This window comes from Eptesicus fuscus, chromosome 16, assembly GCF_027574615.1.
Source record: "Eptesicus fuscus isolate TK198812 chromosome 16, DD_ASM_mEF_20220401, whole genome shotgun sequence".
Lineage (NCBI taxonomy): Eukaryota > Metazoa > Chordata > Mammalia > Chiroptera > Vespertilionidae > Eptesicus > Eptesicus fuscus.
In genome coordinates, this window is record NC_072488.1 from 47,847,773 (window position 1) to 47,869,186 (window position 21,414).

General features: G+C 33.6%; 1 protein-coding gene across 1 annotated transcript in view; it reads right to left on the reverse strand.

Moving 5' to 3' along the window:
• Nucleotides 1-19,999, reverse strand: part of LRRTM4 (leucine rich repeat transmembrane neuronal 4) — a 733,064-nt gene extending 713,065 nt beyond the window's left edge. Inside the window, exons 1-2 of the mRNA XM_028154317.2 lie at nt 19,903-19,999; nt 16,500-18,046 (exon numbers count right to left, since the gene is read on the reverse strand). Coding sequence (XP_028010118.2) covers nt 16,500-18,046; nt 19,903-19,906 — 1,551 coding nt within the window. The 5' untranslated portion in view covers nt 19,907-19,999. The remainder of the gene's footprint in view (nt 1-16,499; nt 18,047-19,902) is intronic.
• Between the last annotated feature and the right edge of the window lie 1,415 nt (nt 20,000-21,414).

A 21,414-nucleotide genomic window follows, 5' to 3' on the forward strand; every position in this document is an offset into this window, starting at 1 on the left:
ACATTTCATAGCTGTGAGTAAGTGACAAATGAGCTTGGGAAACAGGTAAAAATTTTTGACAACAAAGTTAATAGAATTAATGATTTGAATGCCCAAAATAAAACAATTAAACTATTAGAGAAAAATTAAAATAAATATTTATTTAATATTTTGGAGATACTTTTTGTACCATACAAAAATTCAGAAATAATAAAATAAAATATACAATAATTTGAAAAGATGAAATTAATTTTCTAATTATACAACCAAAAGCCCACCTAAAATAATTAAAAGATGAATGACAAGCTCTGAGAAAAACATCTATGATGTTTATAGAAGCTAAAGGATTAATACACAAATTTAAAAACTATTGTAAGTCAATAAAATTATAAATTGACAAAAATGAACGTATAATACAGAAAAAGTATACAAAGGTCAAACAAACATAAGAAATTATATATATATCATTAGTACTCAAAGTGGTGAATATTAAAAAAACAAAATACCATTAGGTCTTTATGGAACAAATCACCACCAATTTCTTTTAAATGTTGAAATAGAGAACATGGATTTAAATATAAATATATAAATTTACTTTAATTATTTTTTAAAAAGACATAAGTGCACAGGTGGTTGTCTTGTGTTTGTTCATTCCAAAAATATTGAAACAATTACCCAAACAGCACTGGACCCCATGTAAAATAATATGATCCACTAAGTTAAATTATGTTGCAGATGGTTGATTATAAATGTATGAATATACTCACTATAGGGTTAGTTAAAGTATCAGGTATGAAGAATTTATTCCTATTAATTTTATTTGTGTATCAAAAATACAAATATGCTAGTAAAGTGATAATCAAAGTTATTTGAAAGTATTTTCCTTCTTTTTGCCCTTACATATTTTGTCATCTTGAGCATATATTATATTAATGAAAAAAAGTCAGTGAGAAAAATGTATATTTAAAATGTGCTACTCCCAAATCTATACCATAAAGTTAATTTATAGTTTTATACTTTAAGTAGTGAATAACCTTACTAATTTTTCAAGATAAAAATGTGTAAAAACTTTTCAAAGAGAGTCTTATTATTTTTTTAAAGGAATGGAAGTAAAATTTGAAAATGCGATCATTTATTTTTTTCATTTTTGAAGTTCCTATTCTATAGAAGATGTGGAACAAGGCACTGGAGGTATAATGTCAAATAAAAGCAAGCATCTATTACCTTCCCTTAGGTAAATTATTCAAATAAAAAAATAGAATTGGAGGACATTAGTTAAATCATTATGCTAAAAAGAGGTGGTAGTGAGCATGAATAAAATAGTGTTGTTTGACATCGCAAGGGTTTCTGCAGTGGCTTCCCTAGGAGACGATGAATGGGAGATGACTAAGTGGAGTATGTATCATTCTAGGGCTGCCTTATCCAATGATGTTGCCAAAGGGAGAGCATGGCAAGTAAAAGTGGATTAAAGGAAGCCCGTGTAGAGAGTGCAGAAAGCTTCCTTGGATAGATACTGGCGATCAAGAGGAGTACAAAGTGAGAAGAATCTATGAAGGCGGAGCCAGATTATTCAGAATTTTTGAGGTTAAGGGTTTTAGTTTCCATCCTAAAAACAACAGGACTCCACTATATGGATTTAAATAAAGGAGGGTGACATGCCCAGCTTTAAAAGATGCCCCTTGTAAGTAGTGCAGAAAATAAATCCAATTGAGCAAGAACTGATAAGGGGAGGTTAAATAGGACAAGAAGGTGGCACTGGTAAAGTTAGAGAGAAATGGGTGGATTTGAGAGATACTTCAAGGGTAAAGCCCAACAAAACTTCATAAGAGATTGCTTATGGATTGTGAGGTTGAAGATGGGGTTAAGGATGAATCCTATGATTCTAACTTGCAGAAATGTATAGCTTCATTCACAAGACAGGAACCAGTGAAAGAAAAACAGGCTTGGAAAGAAAAGCTGTGATGTGGTTTGGAAATGGGGATAAGGCATTTCTTACTTTTGAAACCAGATGCCAAACAGAAAATTGGTATACATGTCAGAACTCAGAGAAGAGGTCAAGCAATAGGGAAATAACATTTACTCTTTGCATGGAAATGGTAATGCATGCTGTATATGTAAATTTGTTGGAAAGAGAGATTGAATATAAATGTATAGGGCATAAGAGGAGGTATAGGAGGGAGCCATAAGGATATGAAAAAGCAGCCATAAAAAAACAGGTAAAGGAATTCGAGCTTTAAAGGGATATGGAAAAGGAACATGAAGAAATAAAGATGAACAAAAATAGACCCAAAGACATAGAAGCATCGAACAGACTATCAAACCTCAGAGGGAAGGCAGGGGAGGGGTGGGGGAAGAGATCAACCAATGAACTCATATGTACATAGGCATAACTCATGGACACAGACAATAGGGTGGTGAAGGCTGGGGTGGAGAGCGGGGGCAGGATGGGAGAGGTCAATGGGGGAAAGAGAAGGCATGTTTAATACTTTCAACAAAAAAGAAAAAAATAAAAGAAATAAAGAAGGAATGGTCTGAGTATAGAACTCCAGGAAGGAAAACAATTAAAGAAGGAAGAAAAAACCACGTGTTGAATGTTACTGAGATATCAAAGTAAAGCAAAGAGTAAAAATAGAGCATCCCATTTAGTGATAATCAGGTCAATGGTAATGTGAGCAAGAGCTGTTTTGATGGCTTGATGGGCTCTGATGACAGATTATAGTGGGTTGAAGAAGATAGTGATGGATGAGGAAATGTAGACTGGTGTAGAATTTTTTGGAAAGATTTTATATGAAGAGGGGAATAAGGCAGAAGAAGATATCAGGTAAGGAGAAAATTCTATGTTGTTTATTTTTGAAAGATAATACTCCAGTGTGTATAAAGCCTATAAAAATTACCTAAATTAGGAATCAGAAAACTAAGGCACGAGGCAAATCCAGTCTACTCACTTTTTGTAAATGAGGTTTACTGGGACACAGATGTACCCTTCTTTTATATATTTTCTACTAGAGGCCCGATGCACGAAATTCGTGCAAGGGGCTCAGCCCTCACAGCCCCAGTTTCGTCCAGAAGGTCGTTTGGCTGTCCGATCTAATTAGCACATTACACTTTTATTATTATAGATGCTTGCTTTCATGCTGCAATGGCAGATTTAGGTGGCTGTGACAAAGATCATATGTCCCCTAAATCTAAAATATTTACTACCTGGTGCTTTACAGAAATAACTTGCCAACCCCTGATATAGATCAAAGAAATAATTTTGATATATCAGAAAGCAAAATGCAATTAAGAATGATAAGGTAAAATTACATTGAATGTCAAAGAATATTAGTGGAGGGATTCTTTCAGGTGTAGGTGACATTATACCTTAGGAAATAGAATATTGATATAATTCCCTATAATTTGAAGGTAATTCTCCTCAAATTCTATTAAAAAAACAAATCTTAAAAGCATTAGCAATTATGAACAAAAATAACTACAGGAATTTTATATATTTAAGGAACTTTATATATTTAAAAAAACTAGAGGACTTTTATATATTTAAGGAATTTTAAGGAAAATGTGCATCTAATGATCTAATGATTTTATTCTGGATTATAAAAGCAGGGATCAAATGCATGCACCTGCCTCATTTATTATTTTTAGTATAGTGGTCTATAGTAATGGAATGAACAAATATATAACAAGAGAAGATATTTAAGAATAGTAATAACTACATAAAATAAGTCTTTCTTTGTGCTACATTTTTAATAAAATGGGTATTCTTCTAAGAAACTATCCTTTAACAATCTGATTCAAATACACAACAAAGGAAAACAAATCTGGATAAAATTTATGTTTCTCAGTATTATGTCCAAAAAAGGTACTACAAAGGCTGTTTTTAGTAGATATTTTTAAATTTCCAGGAAAATAAAATGCCCATATTTTAACTATTTCTGTTAGAAAAAGATAAATTATTAAATATAATTACTGATAAAAAGGGCATACAATTGAACCACCTTATTAAGAGAGATTTTTGAATTGTAAACAAAACAAAATAAACTCAATGAGAGCTGTTCTAAGAACGACTATTATGAAAGAAACTACAATAATGCAAGTAACATGTAACATTAAGAAATAAAAATATATAATTTATACTTTCAATAACGAAAACCTGCAAGCTTATTTTCCATTGTCAGAATTTGATCATTCTTGTGATTGATTCTGTGACAGCTCTTAAAGAGCTCTCCTATTTCTGTGTGTGAAGCTAAGGTTTACTTTGGAAATTTTGAAAGACATATATGAGGGAAAAATAAAATATATTTTGGGAAAAAGAACACTAAAAAGTGGGGAAAAAGACATGCCTCACAAAAAGAGAATAACAACATGCCAGAAAGAAAATTTTAGAAGAATTTCTAGTTCATCCTGATGAATGTTTATTTTATAAATAAGACTATAGGTAAGATAAATCTTATCAATATTTACCTAAAATAAAATGTTTTATTCATTATTGTAAGCACAGCAATAAGTCCCATGTTAACACCTACTAATAATATAGATACACAATACATTTTTGATAAACTAGTGAACGAATAAATAAAATGACAAAATAGATAAAATCATAGGAGGCAGTCTGTGTTAAAATTAGAGAAAAATATGTTCTTAATCACCATAATTATTTAATATATTTTCTAGATTTAATCAATAAAATATAGAAATTAAGTAAATAAAAAAGTAACTATTAGAAAGTTAACACATTTTCTATTTTTCAAAATTATTTTTAACTAGAAATTTCCAAAAATTAGCTTAATATGTAATGAATTGATTTGGTGAAAACATTGATAATAATTATATATGCATACATACACACATATGTTCTTATATATGTATTAAAATTTTAAAATAAAGCAAATCAACTCATCCTTATTGGGGATGTAATAAATGGGTAATATAAATGAAGCTCTATGCAATTTTTATGCCATCCATAACATTCCTTTTGCCGACTGTAGAAATTTAATTATTTCCTTATGGATTCATTCAACCACATAATCTCAGTCACAACAAATTGTATATGTTCAGAAAAAATAAGACAAAGAGAAAAACATGCAGAATTTTATTTTAAATACTAATAGCAAAGAATGCCTCAGATAATTGTTTTAAGTATATGACATTTAGTAGTAGGAATAAAAACAGATTTATAAAAATTAAAAATGTATTTCAAAACTTTAATAGTGTAAAAATATAATACTGATACAAGAACAGAGGGAATTATGGGAAGAATACACAATTCACAAAAATGATGTGGCTACATGAAAATTACATTAATATTAGGTAAAACACACTAAAATTGTGTTTTAGTAAGAAAAAAAAAACAAATTGGTCTATGTTTCATTGATATACTGAAGAATATTATAGGTAGCTTAAAGAATTAAATATAAAAATAAGCCTATAGAGGAAATGATAAAAATTCAGTGAGTGTTTACTTACAAACTGAATGGGAAAAGCCTTTCCAAAAAAAAAAAAAAAAAGCTGTGAATGAAAACTAGTTTACTGTAGACTCATGGACTATTAATATACCATATTTGAAAGTAAGAAATTCGATAATACAACGTATACAGAAAAAATCTACTGCATTCAATCTGAAAATATAAATCTTAAACATTAAATATATAATGTATCTATTTGTTAAATTTAAGAAGAGTAAATAACATTGGTGTACAGATGGGAAAACGATGACTCTTATAAAATACATGTTGTAATAAAAACATATTTTTGAAAGAGTTATTTGTTAACATGAGTTAACTTTAAAGCTTTCATTCTTTTGACTATGAATTTTCTCTTCCAGTAATCTATCTAGATGAGGAGGTAATTAAGAAATATTTATAACAGTGAAACAAAGCATCATCAATGTCTAACAAAAGGAAGACATAAGTAAAACATGACACATCTTAAAGATGTAATTTTAAAATATAATATTTAAAAAGTGATTGTAATCACCTCAAAATTTGAACTTCAAATAGTATATAAATATATATATATGGTTTTCAATATCAAGTGATTTTTATAAATATCCATATAGACATACATATTCATATGACAGAAGAAAATGTAGCAGATTTTAAAAGTATTATTACTGCAGCATGGAAATATTTTATAATTATTTTATTTTTATAAATAACCTTATGTTTGCAACATTTTCTTTAGAAGTATTCATTTATAATTAGAAAGTAAAATTTCAGGTTGACCCATAAAATTATACTTGTTCATAATTCAAAATAATATGTATCTAACCATTTATCATTAATACAATAGAAATAATTTGACAACAATAATAAAAGAATATATTTGCGTTTGTGATTAATCACTATATTCCAGTAAATTTTCAGTAAGAAATGCAACGAGAGAGAATGGATGCTGTTGTCCTCACCAATCTTCGTGTTTTGAGTGGAGAATTGTACACACATTCCCGAGGTTATACCAAGGTTAAAGGGCCAAAAGGTTGAAAGAGTAATTTAAAATTCTCTTTTTCTCCAGTACTTTGAGAAGACAGACCATGAGTAGAGAGCCAATGGAATTACGATTTGCAATAGGTTAAAAATTTATATTTACATTTTATATATTTTTTTATCTTTCAAGTTTCATGATTAGAGTCTAAGCAATGATTCCTCCAGTTAAAAAAATATATATATGATTAGAATACTATAGACAATATCTCAAGATGTAAACCTGATTGATAACCTTGCAACTGGAGAGGGGAAAGGGACTAAGAAAGGCAATATCAGGATTAATGTCTCTGTTGTCACTCTTTACCACAGGCCAGAAATTACAGTGGGAACAGCTACCACTGAACTGGCATCCCTAAATGGAAAGGGAGAATGAGTTCCCTGGGTGGCATGGATCTAGTGCCAGCATTTCATTGCCAAAGACAAGATAGGCATGGTTATCATAAGGGACAACACTATCAAAATAGTAATAAAAATAGTTTAATTCAAAAGCCATAGATGATGCTGTCTATTTAATCACAGTGTCCTTAGATATAAAAAGTACAAATAGTGTGGTAAAGGCCTGGGGAAGAGGGGGGTCAATGTGAGAAAAATGGGACACCTACAATACTTTCAACAATAACGATAATTTTTTAAAAAAATACTTGAGAAAAAAAAACACAAAAAACAACAATGTGAGAAGTCTACTAAATTCTTATCTATTTAAACTATTATCTTAACCTGTATAAGTGGATGAGTGCTAGGTCAAGTGAAAAGAAGTCTTAACTTGAATCACCATAAGCAGTCCCCAGACTTGAGGCAGTTTACAGAGCCAGAGCCTTCTGAATGAATGGCAGGTCAGATCGCCTGGAGGAAAGACCCTACTAAACTATCAAACATTCAGACTTCTATTCCTGGCCTTCCCCAAAAGGACATACAGCTATTTACCAAGCTGACTGTGCACTGGGGAAAGTAGAGTGATCTTTGGAGGATTGCTGGAACCTGCCTCTAAAGTGACTAATTCCTGGAGATCCAAAACATCGCCGTGGTCCCCTAGTCAGAGTGCGGTCTCGCGGCCACTAATGGACTTTTAGTTCAGGTCCATTTCACAGTGGGCTCAGTGGGCCCACAAACCCATCCTGTGGTTATTTCCCTAGTTCCAAAATGCGTAATTGGAGGAGACATATTCAACAACCGGCAGAATACAAAATTGAGAGTAATTTTGTCTTTCCAATCACAAAGAACACAATATGTAGTCCTTTCTAGCAGAGATGCCATTTTTCTTTTGTCTGTAGGCTGTTTTGTTTGTTTGTTTGTTTTTTCTTAAGGACATGTACCCAGCAGTACCTTCTATCACATAGCTCACAATAGTAACAAGACATATTCTATGGGGATATTTAAAAAGAAATGCATTTCAAATTAAAATATATTACAGGTATTGGGACAAAAATAGGAATTGTATAATATACTCATGCAAAAATAAGAGTTCAGATTATATTTAAGCAAATATACATTCCGAGAAATAGTCTTCTTAAAATCACATATTACGGTAACTCCTTATTCAAGAATAACCTGTATATTGTTTAAAAATCCCCACTTGTCATGAATAAACACTTTGGGGAAATTAAAACTGCCTCCACTTGTTAAGAAAATGAACCTAAGGACTCTAAACTTAATCAGACTGGAAATTTATAAGTTCTTTCTATAACCTATTTCCTCTTTAGAGCTAATACCAATAAAAGAATTATAAATGCTACTTCTTTAAAATGTGAATAATAGGTTCAGCCAATGTATTTTACAATACTGGAGTATTACTGAAATATTTACAGCTCAGACAAGGAACTGAAAGGTCAGGTTTATTATTCACGTTAGTAAAAATGTAACCACAACACTCGTTTCTACATCAGGGAGTATTATAACCATCATTAGAATAATAATAATAACAATGAAAATAATACAGCCACATTGTATTTTGCATTTTGCAGTAGACAGTAGGGCTTATGGCTAATAATCATTTATATTTACACTGAAGCTTTTTATGAAGGAGTTCAGAATGGTTTTTGAATAGTAGCTCATTACTCATTTCAACAAGTTAGTTGAAAAGTTATTATCCCAGTTCAATAGATGGAAAAATTATATCACAGAAAGGTCAGATTTATATTTACTTGTCCAATATTACAGAAGTAAAGTGAGTCAGTTTCAAATCTCTGAGACCTCTTTTTCACCCCTTGATCTAACCAATGGACCAATGCAATTTTGGTCCATGCTGTGGTTTGACCATCAACCTAAAAGTATTTTAAGACTGACCTCTTTGCTATTACTTTTACAGACCTACAAGCACAGAAGAAAATAACAATTTTTCATGTGTGGAGACCACACTAAAACAGACTCAGGCATAATTAATTTATTTTTTCTTTTTTAAAGTCTTATTTGAAACACTTAACCATAGCTGATGTCAATTAAAATTTATAACTATCAAATACTTAATAGTGAAATGCATCATGATCAAATGTATGCTAAAACAAACAAGCAATGTTTTCAGGACTTTATTTGAACATAAATGTATTTAATAGGAGTTAATTAAAAGAAAACAAAAAATCAACTTTCAAAAGTTGCCTTCACCACAAATAATTAGATATGTAGGAAAAAAAATTAAAGAACCAATGTTTCAGGAAAGTGACTTGAAAGAGGGAGGAATTGAAAAAGTAAACATAGAATTTATACCAAATGTTGCTTTTTTTTGTTTGTTTCCTTTTTTAAACAGTTTTAAATAAATAAATAGTTTAAACAGTTTTAAATAAATTGAAATAAGGTATAATTCTAATGCTTTATCTAATGATGCTTGTTTTTAAAAGAAGACAGCAAAACAACAATTGTTTTTCTTTAAAACTGAAAATATACAGTGAATATAAATTATACATTAACTTTCCAAAATAAAACAATTTCATTTTCCCCCTTTGTCTGTATCATTTGACTATTTCAAATTTAGTGTTTTATTGTTTTGCTATAAACTTAAAAATAACCCCAAAATGGAATTAATTCACAACTATATTCCCATTTGAAAGTATAGATTTGCTTACGGAGATCTTAAGAGTGAGATTTCTTAAACAAACCCATTATTTTCTCTTGTCTGCATCAAATACTCAAACGTACTACAAAAATAAATATACATTTTAATTTTTAAATTCAATGAGATTTGAAGATTCCAACCATTAAAACAGTAATTAAAATTGTAAATTTGTGTAGAAAATTTTGTTTTGCTATTATATTTACTTTGTTTACCTTAAATTTTTCTTTTAAACCAAAGTGATAAAAATGATTACTGCACCTTACTTTCTTCTACTAAAAAAACTTTATATTTAAAAAAAAAAAGAATAAAAAAATGAACCTTCTTGCTAGGTTTAATGATTACAACTTTACCCCTAACTCTGAGTTTGAGAATTCAGTACATATACAAAAAATGGAAGTAAGAGGGAGGAGAAGATAACCTTCCAAGAGATGGTGATATAGATGTCTAAAAATACAGAAAGCAATCACAATAAATGGAGGTAATGACAGAATTAACAAACTTATTTTGATTTCTTTAAATACTTTAACATCTCCCCCAAATATTTACTTTTGAAGCAATTCATGTGAACTGAACAAGTTAGTAAAGAACAGGACGTATGCCCTAACTGGTTTGGCTCAGTGGATAGAGCGTCGGCCTGCGGAATGAAGGGTCCCAGGTTTGATTCAGGTCAAGGGCATGTACCTTAGTTGCGGGCATATCCCCATTAGGGGTGTGTAGGAGGCAGTTGATTGATGTTTCTCTCTCATAGACGTTTCTAACTCTCTATCCCTCTCCCTTCCTCTCTGTAAAAATCAATAAAATATATACTTAAAAAAAAAGAACAGGATTTATTCAAAAGTATAATATATATTACTCTACTGTGTGCAATATATGCTTCAGTTTTTTAGAAATATTTGTGGGGAATATATGGATGTTTAATTTTACATGATTATTTAAATGCAATTATATCTCAGTTACTTTGATGTTTATATTTAAGAATACCATTTATATAATATTAAAATATAAAGGTATCTCATTTATATGTACAAACGATAATGTCAAATTTTATCATAATCTTATTTAGTTATACATGTGTTTATTATTTATCTGATATCCAGGCCTCAGCTTTTGCTCAATGTTTTCCTTTTAGTTAAGTTTATTTGTACTTTTTGGAAGAATTTTTAAAAGTTGTCACAGTTACTTTAATATTTTATTAACATGTATCAGCTTTGTTATCATTTCATTCCCAAACTTTATGTTTACAGGTATTATATAATATGTAAGATCTGACTTAAAGTCCAACTTCTGTCTTTTAAAGGACTAATCCCCATAGCCACATTTGTTTAGACCTTAATTACTCTTGACAGTGAAAGCATTCTTTTTTAAACCATTTAGCAGGAGTATAAATCATAGCCTTGGCACATATCAAGCAGTTTCAAGGACATTAAAGCAGTTTATTTAAAAGCAAGTGATTGAGGTATCATAGAAAATACTGTGCTTTTTCGCAACCTGTCTTAACTTACAGTTAAATTTTCTGTACTATGAGAGCATGAGAAAAATACCCTCATAATTCTTTTTCATTTTAAGAATATGGAGATTTCATTCAACTGACCAAATTAATTCTAGTTCTTTGGGTACGATAAAAGGCAATTTTAATTTTTAAAACATATTCAACCTAACTTTCATGTTGCTCTTTGTTTCTGATCCAAAGCCATACTAATTATTCAAAACTCCCAGTATCTAGTGATATACAGGTTGCCACTGTTTCATTTTGTTTTAGTGATTCATGAAAAGCTAGAGACATGAAAATTCTGATGAGTCACTATTCCCAATGATATTACTGAACAACTTCCAAAGCATAAAGTTATCTATAAATGTAGTTACTGAGAATGAGGATGACTAGATTCTATTGAATATAGAAAAGTCTCAAGAAGAAAAATCCAGAAATGATGTGAATATTACTGGGGTGTTTCAAAAGCTATATATTCCTAAGACATCTCAACTTGGGATCCTAGAGAGTAAGCAATTATTATAACCTTGTCTATGAGTTCTGAATATGAGCTAATTTCAGAAAAAGAAATTGAACCCTTTATCGTCACTTTAAATTGTTCCTAAATTGGCAATGTCAGGCCTTTTTGACAGCTGTCACTCTGAAAACGCTATTCACAAGTGACTTTAATTGGATCAAATTCAGACTATAGATTTTTTTAAAAGAAGTAATACTTTAAATGCTGTCAAAACAACTAGTTATTTGGTAGAGTTTAAAAGATATGTAAATGTGTGGGTTTGTCTTTGCATGTGTACATATGTGTTCATGGGTGTGTGTAATGTACTTGTCCTTGAAGCAGGCCATCTTTTTTTTTTTATTAACTCAAGTTCTTTCTTTTCTCATTGACAATGAATATAAATAGCTCAGTTTCTCAAGCATCTTACATCTTGTACTTGTAGTCCTGGGATTGGTTAGAGAAATTTTACAAAGTTTACTAATCTGAGAAATGTTTTGATTTGAGCTCTGCTGTGCTAGTTGAATAGACTCAATTCAGTGATGGGTCACAGAGAAATGAAGTAACCAGTCCAAAGTCACAGCAAATATGACCATGTGTAGTTTAAATCCTGTTTTGTTTTGTTTTTTACAGAAAGAATAGTAGACTATCTAGACATAAGATACTTACAATTTTAGAGAGGATTAAATATACATCTTCAGAAGTATGTTCCTAACAAATTCTGGTAATTTAAAAATGTGTTTTTTTTTCACTAATATGTCAAATCTTCAAAATGGACAAAAATTTTAATAGAAATATATTTATGTTATCTCTCTCCCCTCCTCCTTCCTTCCCTCCCTCTCTCTGAAAACATATAAACACACATAGATATATACAAACATAAATATACATTATGTGAATATACAAAGTATAATTTCAATTATAACATTTTCACATCATAATAGCCACCAAAATAAAGGCTATTTTCTGTAACTTTATATTGGTAATGTGTCAATTTAACTCAATGATACTGGTTCTGCTTCACTTAGAATCCTCTTTGAACATACTATGCTTTTTAGTTCTTCGAAATTCTTTCAGTGTACTTCAAAATGTCAACTTCTAAAGTGTAGAAAGATGTTAATAACTTCCTTAGGTCGATAGTTTGAACCTGACCCAATACATTCAATAAATATAAACTGTTAGTAATGGTCTATACAACCCACTGCACAGCAGTGAAAGAAATAATAAAAGCCCCATAATAAGAACCAATATATTTATATCTTACTTGACTCTGAAGAATATAACCAAAATATCAAGTATTTGGAAAATATATAACTAATGTCAACTATACTCCCATTTTCCTAATGGCAGTACTTTTAGCACTATGGGATCATTAAACTTTACATTTCAATAACTTAACTCTTAAAAATATTGGATGGAGAATCTCATTCATTTTTACCGATTTCTTATTTTTTTAATTAAAAATACAAACTTGAAATGTTCTCTCTTATACTATATTCCCAATGACTAATTTTATAAAGGTCTTTGCTATTTCCAGTTGATAAACACATCCTAGAAGAACCAGGTATATCATTTCTACCTAAAATTTTGGTACGCAGAATCAAGTGACTTCACAATCCTATATATTTTGTAATGAGATAAAGCTATGCAAAAGTTCACAAGCTAGCTTCAAAGTATGCATTAGCAATTTTCTCTTTTAATGACACCTTACGAAGTTTTAGGCAAAGCTGTGACCTTTTGGCTTGAAGTTATCTTCTCTGATAACATATTGAGGACAGACAAATTAAATGATTCAATTCAACCACGCACACTGATCCACTCAAAGTATGATGATTGAGAAGTATGTATCTGTTAGAGTTGTGCCATATATCATATTAATTATTCATAACTATCTACTCTATTCTTCTTTTACAGATATAAGTGATTTTTACTGCCTAACTTATTATAATATTCTCCTTCAATTTATTAGCAGAGAATGTGCACACGGACTTGTCAAAATTAAATTTTGTAAAGAATAGAGCCCAACTTACTTTGTAAACTGCATGCTATATTTGTGTGGTGGCTCACAGACATCATTCTAATCATAAATGTTAATGTTTTTATTTTCTTCTTAAAAGAAATACACAACATGAATATTTTCACTATTTAGATCATAACTAAATATGACATTTGTGTATAAGTAGAATTTTCAATTTAACTAAACTTTTTTCAAGGCACTATCTTGGAAAATTAGCATTTGGTGCTAAGTGTTCTAGTTAAATATGTATGGCTTTGTTGGGTACAGTTTAACATTTTGAATAAGAAAAAAAGCTACCTCACAAAATTATAAATATATTAATGATTCTCTATTGATATGTAAGCATTATAAAAACAACACCAGACTAAAATTTAGCATACCTCTATTGTCTTAAAAAATCATTATCTTGGCAAATCATTCCTCTTGCTTGGGTTCATATTGCAGAGAATTTTCTCAACAGGAGAAATTTTACTCCAGGGTGACCAAGAAGAGAAAATTGTGGTTTTCATAACAATTTCTAAAAACTTGCTTTCCCTCATTTGTTATATCCACCCCTCACTATGACCTGTCAGGAATGGACAGTGGTGGCTGCAAGGTTGGTTTTTGCTTGCTTATGTTTCAAAACAATTTAGTAGTCATTTAAATGTGGCTTGATTGGACCCCTTATAATGGAAAGTGGAGTTATTGTCTTAAATGTATAGCCTACCATTTTCTACTTTTTAGGGCATGCAGAGTTTGGTCTACTTCAGTAGGACTGCCATTTTAACACAACAAATTCTTACAACATTTAACTAAATTCTTCGTTACTTATTGCCTTAACACCATGTCCATCCCCAACAATGCCACTGCAATTTCATAATCATAAACTCAAATCTCCATAGAGTATATAGTATCAAACTGTGTTTTTAAACACTCATGTTTTCACAGAATAAAATGAGTTTTTATCTTTTTCCGATTATGGTAATACCTAGGGTCTTTGAAAAAATGATCTGGAAAAGTTTTGGATCCACTGTTCTTAATCCAAGTTCTTTAAGAATCTCACCATTCTATTACAAAAGTCAAGAGAAAACTGAATGAATGGACATGGATTTTTCCTTTCTTTTTATATCACTAGCCTTTAAATGGATCTCCAATTATAGGAAGAGTCTAGAATAAAACAGGATGAACTTGTTTTACTAATATTCACATATATTCTATAAGTGTCAGACTGTAATAAAGACATCTTTATATAGACTTTTATATGAAATCTTTTATTCTCTTTAATGTTTAAGGGCAATTGCATATACAGGTATTTTGGGGAAATTTATTATCCGAGGTTACTTTTCTCATTTTCAGTCATGGACTAAAAAAGAGAAAATGAACTCTGTGAAGAATAGCTCAATATTGCAAATTATACTGAGTTGGAGATTATTTCAAACTCAGTGTATGTCTGAAAACATTTGCATTAGCATCTACATTTAGACTATGGAAAGATTTGGGAATACATTATCAAAGAACAGATTATATTTTAACTGTTATAACTAGTATTAAAAAGAGCAACGTCTTTAAATACTCATTAAAACTTTATTTTGAAAAAGTAATCATCTAAAATTGGATATTAAGACCACATAGTGCCAGAACTTAACCTCTCTTCACTCTTTTATTCCAGCAACAAGGCCCTGGAAGTCAGAGTCTTTGAACTTTTTGATCAGTTTTACCAAGAAAAGAATAATTTGTATCCAGTATTACTTACTGACAAGTCGAAATCTGTGGCTATTTTTCTAGTCATAAACAGGTTCCTATAAGTGATCTTTAAAATAAATAATCAGAAACTGAGTCCAAACTTTTTCTCATGAAAATGAAAAGAGTATAACATGACATGCCTTCATCTGAGGCAAATGACACAGAAAAGCTAGTACCCAGAACCCAAATCTCTCTCTTTTTATTTATATACATTTGCATCACGTATTTTTGGATAAGTTTAACAAGAATACACATCATTTCTTTTGGGGATGACAGCAACACTGACAAACAGCCCCTGTCTTGCCTGTCATTAATGTTACTGCTAAATCATCCACAACATCATGACCTGATTTTAGTTTCTGGCAACATAGCCCAAAAATGAAACTTAAGTTTCATTCTGATTACATACAAATAGCCAGCACTTAAGAAAACCCTTGAAAAGTGATCTATGTCTGATAATTAAAAAAAAACACACAAACAAAAACAAGAAGGAGGAGTGGGAGAAGGAAGGAAGGAAGGAAGGAAGGAAGGAAGGAAGGAAGGAAGGAAGGAAGGAAGGAAGGAAGGAAGGAAGGGAGGGAGGGAGGGAGGGAGGGAGGGAGGGAGGGAGGGAGGGAGGGAGGGAAGAGGACATATTTAAAAGCCTCATACAATTACACAGTAGGCCTCTGACATTCTCTATGCTGGTATAAGAACTAAATGGCAAGTAACAAAAAAAAAAAAAAACAGTTATCCTTGTGAGATCCCTGTTGCATGCTTTAATTAAAACTAAAAGTTTACAACAAAATCAACCCTTGGATAAATTGCTCTTTGGTTTAAATCTTCATTACCTCCTGGAATTTTGGTAAAACCACTTTGTTTTTAACTTAAGCTGGCCTCTCCTTCTCTACTCCATTACAAAAGTCAAACAAGAACCAGACAGAAATCTTAGAATAGTTTTGTTTGTATGTATGTGTGTTAAGTCCAACCCCTGTATACAAACTGGTTAAAAAAAAAAAAAAAAAAAAAGATGTTGTAACATAGTACTTTATTCCAACTTAATCTCATCCTTGAATGAACTTCCTTCAAATTTCAACCATAAAAAAAAAAAAAAAAAAAGCAGTCAATTTCCTGGTGGTCGTAATTTAATTACGTAACCTTTCACACTGAGCAAAACCCAAAAGCAAAAGGGTCATTAATCTTTCTAGTGATTAGAGACACCTCTAGCGCTGCAAACATTTACCTCTCCTTTCCCGCAGTAGAAATGCTTTTAGGAGGATCATGGTTCATACCTCGCATTCCCTGGAGCCAGAGATGGTATATGTGCAGGGCCCAGATCCATTAACGGATATATCCATGGTCTCAGAGTTTGTAGGCTTGTAGTCCACGTAATACTCCTGTAAAGGGGAATTCATTTGTCTTTCAGACTCTCTGGTCTTTTTCCGCCGTCTCTTCATGAGAGAGTGCTGCTGGAGTTGTTTCATGCTGGCGGGGTAGCGTTTCCAAGACACGTAGATAACCAGGAGGATCATGGCCACCGAGAGGAAGAGAGCCACGCTCCCTGCAATGATTTTGTGAAAGGAAACATGCTCATACTCCTGTTCTGTGCCGGGGATCTGAAACCCCGGGGAGGGGCTGGGTGCTTCCAGGGTGGGCTGGATGGGGTCAGATTTGGAGATCGTAGGTTTAGGAATCAGCAGAGGCCTCTGGGGAGTTTGGGGCACCAGGTGGGATTTTTCTGTGTTGACCACCGGGACTTCAGAGCAGATATTATATGTTTCCACGGCATCACTAACCTTTTCACCCTGGATATGCTTAGGTCCCGCACATATCATGGTGCTTTCCTTATTCCCTTTGAAATGCTTAAGCCAATGAAATAGAGGACAGATGCTCCGGCTGCATTCCCACATATTCCCAGACAAAGTGATGGATATTAATGATATCCACGCATTGACCGTTTCCTGGGAAATGTTGGTAAGCTTGTTGGAATCCAAATTCAATTTTTGCAAATTGGGCAGACATTTAAATGTGCCCGGCTCGATGCCTTGGATGTCGTTCCCTGATAAATCCAAGTTGTGTAAGGAACTCCAAGTCCATGTCAGGCCTTGGCTGATGGAGCGAATCCTGTTCCATTGTAAGTAAATGGAGCGGAGGTTGAAGAGACGCGGGAAATGAGCAAAATTGATCTTGGAGAACTGATTGTGCTCCAAGTGGAGTTCCTTCAACTTCAGGAGGCCAGCAAAGGCATTTCGGGACAAGCTGCGGAGGCGATTGTAACCCAAATCCAGGAAGTCAAGATTTCGACAGTCTTGAAAAACTCTTATTGGCACAGTCTTTAATGAGTTGGATCTCAAGTGCAAAATGATGAGTTTCCGAAGGCCTTTAAACTGTTCCGATTGCAAAGTCTGAAGCTTATTGTAGGAGAGGTCCAGATTGCGGAGATTAGGAACTGGGTGAAAGGTTTTATTGTGCAGATAGGTAATTTTGTTGGAGCTTAGAATTAATTCTTTCAGTCTACGAATGCCTTGAAATGCATCTTCATCCACGGAGCTAATGTAATTATGGTCAAGATAAAGCCATATAAGCTGGTTAAGGCCAGCAAACTGATTGGATTTGAGTTTCTGAATGCTGTTGAACCTTAATGATAAGCCTTGTGATCCTCCAGAAATGTTCTCTGGGATATCTGCGAAAGCATGAGACTCACAGTACACAATTTTGCCATCGCATCTGCAGTTCTTTGGGCAAGCTCTCTGAGCCCCCGTGAACATAACAAGCAGCAGTGTAGAAAGTAGCGCTAGCACCACGCGCATGCCTCGCAGCTGCGTAATTAAACGGAAACCTACAGTGTGAAAAAGAAGACAAATGCACATTGTGAAGCTATTCAGACAAATCATCCCCAGCTTACCAAGATCGAGAGCATCTCATCTAGTGCAGTGTTGGGACAGTTGATTTCAGAACCATGCACTTAACATTTAAAGCTTTTCTTGTCTTTAGGGCTGCGTGTTCCCTATTAGGTTTCATTCGTTCTTCCTTGATTTTTAAGTCACCACAGAGCTGGAGAACCGTGAACAGCTGTCCGGAGTTTCAGGAGTTCATGCATACATCAGCAGTGAAAAGCACTGAGCCTGGCTTATTGCTGAATGCCGACATCTTAATAACAGCAGCATTTGGCTAGTCAGCGTGGAATACCAATACCAAAAGCAGGACTACCAAGTCTTCTGGTAATGGAAAAAAAAAAAAAAAGTGACTTCCTAAAACCCCCATGCTTGTACATCTTTCCTAGTTGAGTACGCAGGCTGTGATTTGGCAAAGGAGCTTCAGTCGTATGTCAAGGTAATCCAAGTCTGTCCTGCCTGAAATTGTATCATTATTGCATAACAGAAAAAACAATGTTTGAGCTCTGGGGAAAAAAAAAAAAAAAAAAGGCCTTGGGACCAGCACGGGCAGCCAATGAAGCCTGGTATGAAGACTAATTACAGTCAAGGTACTCTCAGCATTCAGGAAGAGCTGCCTTCCGTAGCTCTCCTGCCCAGTGACATACACAGCTCAGGTTCCTGACTGTTGATAACACAAAGTTAAGATCCTCAGGTTCTCATTAAAATATCTGCATTAAGGTGAAAAATCAGCTCGCGTAGTGTTCGCTTTACCGTTATGCCTAAGGTAGTTGCTTCTGCAAATGTGGGGTGTAAACAAGTAGAGAAACGCCAGCTACCATTCCCCTCCCCCCTATCCCAACCTGCTCAAATGTCTGACGGACTTTTTATTCCTCCCCTACCTCCATTAACTTCTGAAAACCTACCAAGTTGCAATCTATGGGCACTGAGGCTGCATTGCCAAGTCGTAGTATCTTAAGGGGTTTCTTTCCCCTGTCAACAGTGGATTTATTAGTTCTTAGCGGTAGGAAGAAGGGAAAAAAAAAACACAACAAAAAACTACTGGGTGCTGCGGTTTCAATATTTCCCTTAAATATTCATATTTTTAACCGGGAGGCAATCAGCCAAACCTCTAAGCAAAAAAAACAACCTCTCCTTTTATTCAACCAGTTAAGTCTTTTTTTTTTTTTTTTCTTCTATTTGAAACCCGATCTTGCTCTCTGTCCTCTTGCCAGCTACAGACTCATTGAAATACATTCCAGCTCTCCCAGACAGGAGAAGGGGGGGCGGGGGGGGGGGGGGGGAGCCAGTCACACTTGAAAAAAGAAGACGGGCAAATGACTGCTGGAAATTTGGATGCTGTGGACAGGATACAGCTCCAGAGATAAAGCAAGCCCTTGGGCGACCTCTGAGAAAGTAGCGACCCCACCCCGCCACGAACGCAGCAAAGTGTTAACAATCTCCCTGACGGCGACCAGAAACACACGCACCGTTAATATGATCAAGACACAGAAGCAAACACAATGTTTATCTCATGCTCCATCCCCAAGCTGTGGGTGCGCATACGGAAGAGGCAGCCTGAAAGAGATTTCTCCCGAGTCCGTTCAAGTCCGTGTGTGTATGCATTTACGAATTTTTAAAGAAACTACAGAAAAGGAAAATGATCTAAAAATATAATAGCAACTATAGCGAGTCAACTGGCAAACTCAGAGGCTGCTGCTTTTTGCCCGTTTCCCCCCGTCTTTTATCAGCTAACGCCGCGACTGAGGAGAGGAAGCCTAGAGGATCAGCTTTGCTAAGGAAACAACAAAAGTTCACTTACCCATCCTTTGTCATCCAAAAGCGGTTCCCCCCTCTCTCAGCTTTCTTCTTAATTGGTCTCTTGTGCCGAAACCACCGCCACCTTCATGACACAGTGCGGCTGTCATTCACACCATCCTGATCCCGCATGTGAGCGAGTAGCCCCATACAAACTTCCCCGGAGAGGACGGGCAAAAAAATATATATACATATATGAAAAAAAATCAGCATGGGGTGGGATGGGGGGCAGGGAGAAGGAAGCTCTGAGGGGGGGGGGGGGAGGGGGGTGCGGGGAGGGCTTCTAGGCTCTGAGGACCATTGTGTAATTCACCAGAGACCCATCAGCAGTAATTGGCAATCTGTGCAAAAGAGCTACAGCCCATCTTGAAGGTAACCAACTTCTCTATAAAAAGACAGAGAGAGCGAGAGAGGGGAGAAAAAAAAAAAAAAAAAGAGAGAGAAGAAAATCTTCAGAATACCTGGCATTCCTTATTGTGCTGGCTTTTGCCATTCCCAGATAAAGCAATTCATCCTCTGGATTTTCAGTTCTTGAAGCAAGTAGGCCTCCTGTGCTGTCTGAGACCCCAGTTTAAAAGCCATGCAGGCTAGGTTTATCCATTTAGCTGGTCAGGTTTAAAGTGTTTTGTAGCTGTGCTGAGAGGCAGCCCTTGTCTAATTCAGAAGGCTTTCCAGAGACTGATGATGCTCAGAGCTTGTTGGTGCTAATGCTTGAGTTTGTGATACACTGAGTGCCCTCCGCTGGAGAAAACAGATTGCACATTAAAGACGGGAACAAGTGAGCCTGTCAGTGGTGTGCAGCCTTCCCTCTCTCAGAAAGGGAAATTAAAGGCGCAGGATCACTTTTTTTTCTCTCCAATAATATATATTATGAAAGGTTTATGCAACGGAGTACCATTCTCTGATATCAAATATTAAGTAAAACACTGCTTCTCTAAATATTATGTAATTTGTAATTTTTAAAAGTTGCCTTGACCCCATTTATTTATTTTTGCTGCAAATGCATGCATCACAGGGGAATTTATTACATTTTATTCAATAACAGAACTAATTTGAGCTTTATTTTTGTTGCTGTTGGTTTGTTTTATTTATTTACATTTTTTTAAACAAACCACATGGAATCAATCTTATTCAAGGGGGAAAAATGTAATAAAATCACTTTTAAGGATACTTACATGGACAAATCTTACATCTAATTTTTAGATTCCCAACTTATGGTAATAAAATAAATTCTGCAATTTTGTGCATTGTATTGAATATTCTAGATCATTACTTTCTAAAAGTGTACATTTTTAGTCTTAAGTCAGTTATCTTTAATACTATATTACCAAATGTACAGGTAGCTAAGAGAGTCTAGATGTTAAATAAGAGTAGAAATGCTAGCTTCGTATCATTAGCACAGTTACTTTTTAAAAACTTGTCTACATTTTTAATGTAAATGTTTCTCCAGCAAGTCATTTATTATAATGTGCATTTCTAGTTAAAAAAGCAAATATGTTCTAGATCATTGTTGTAT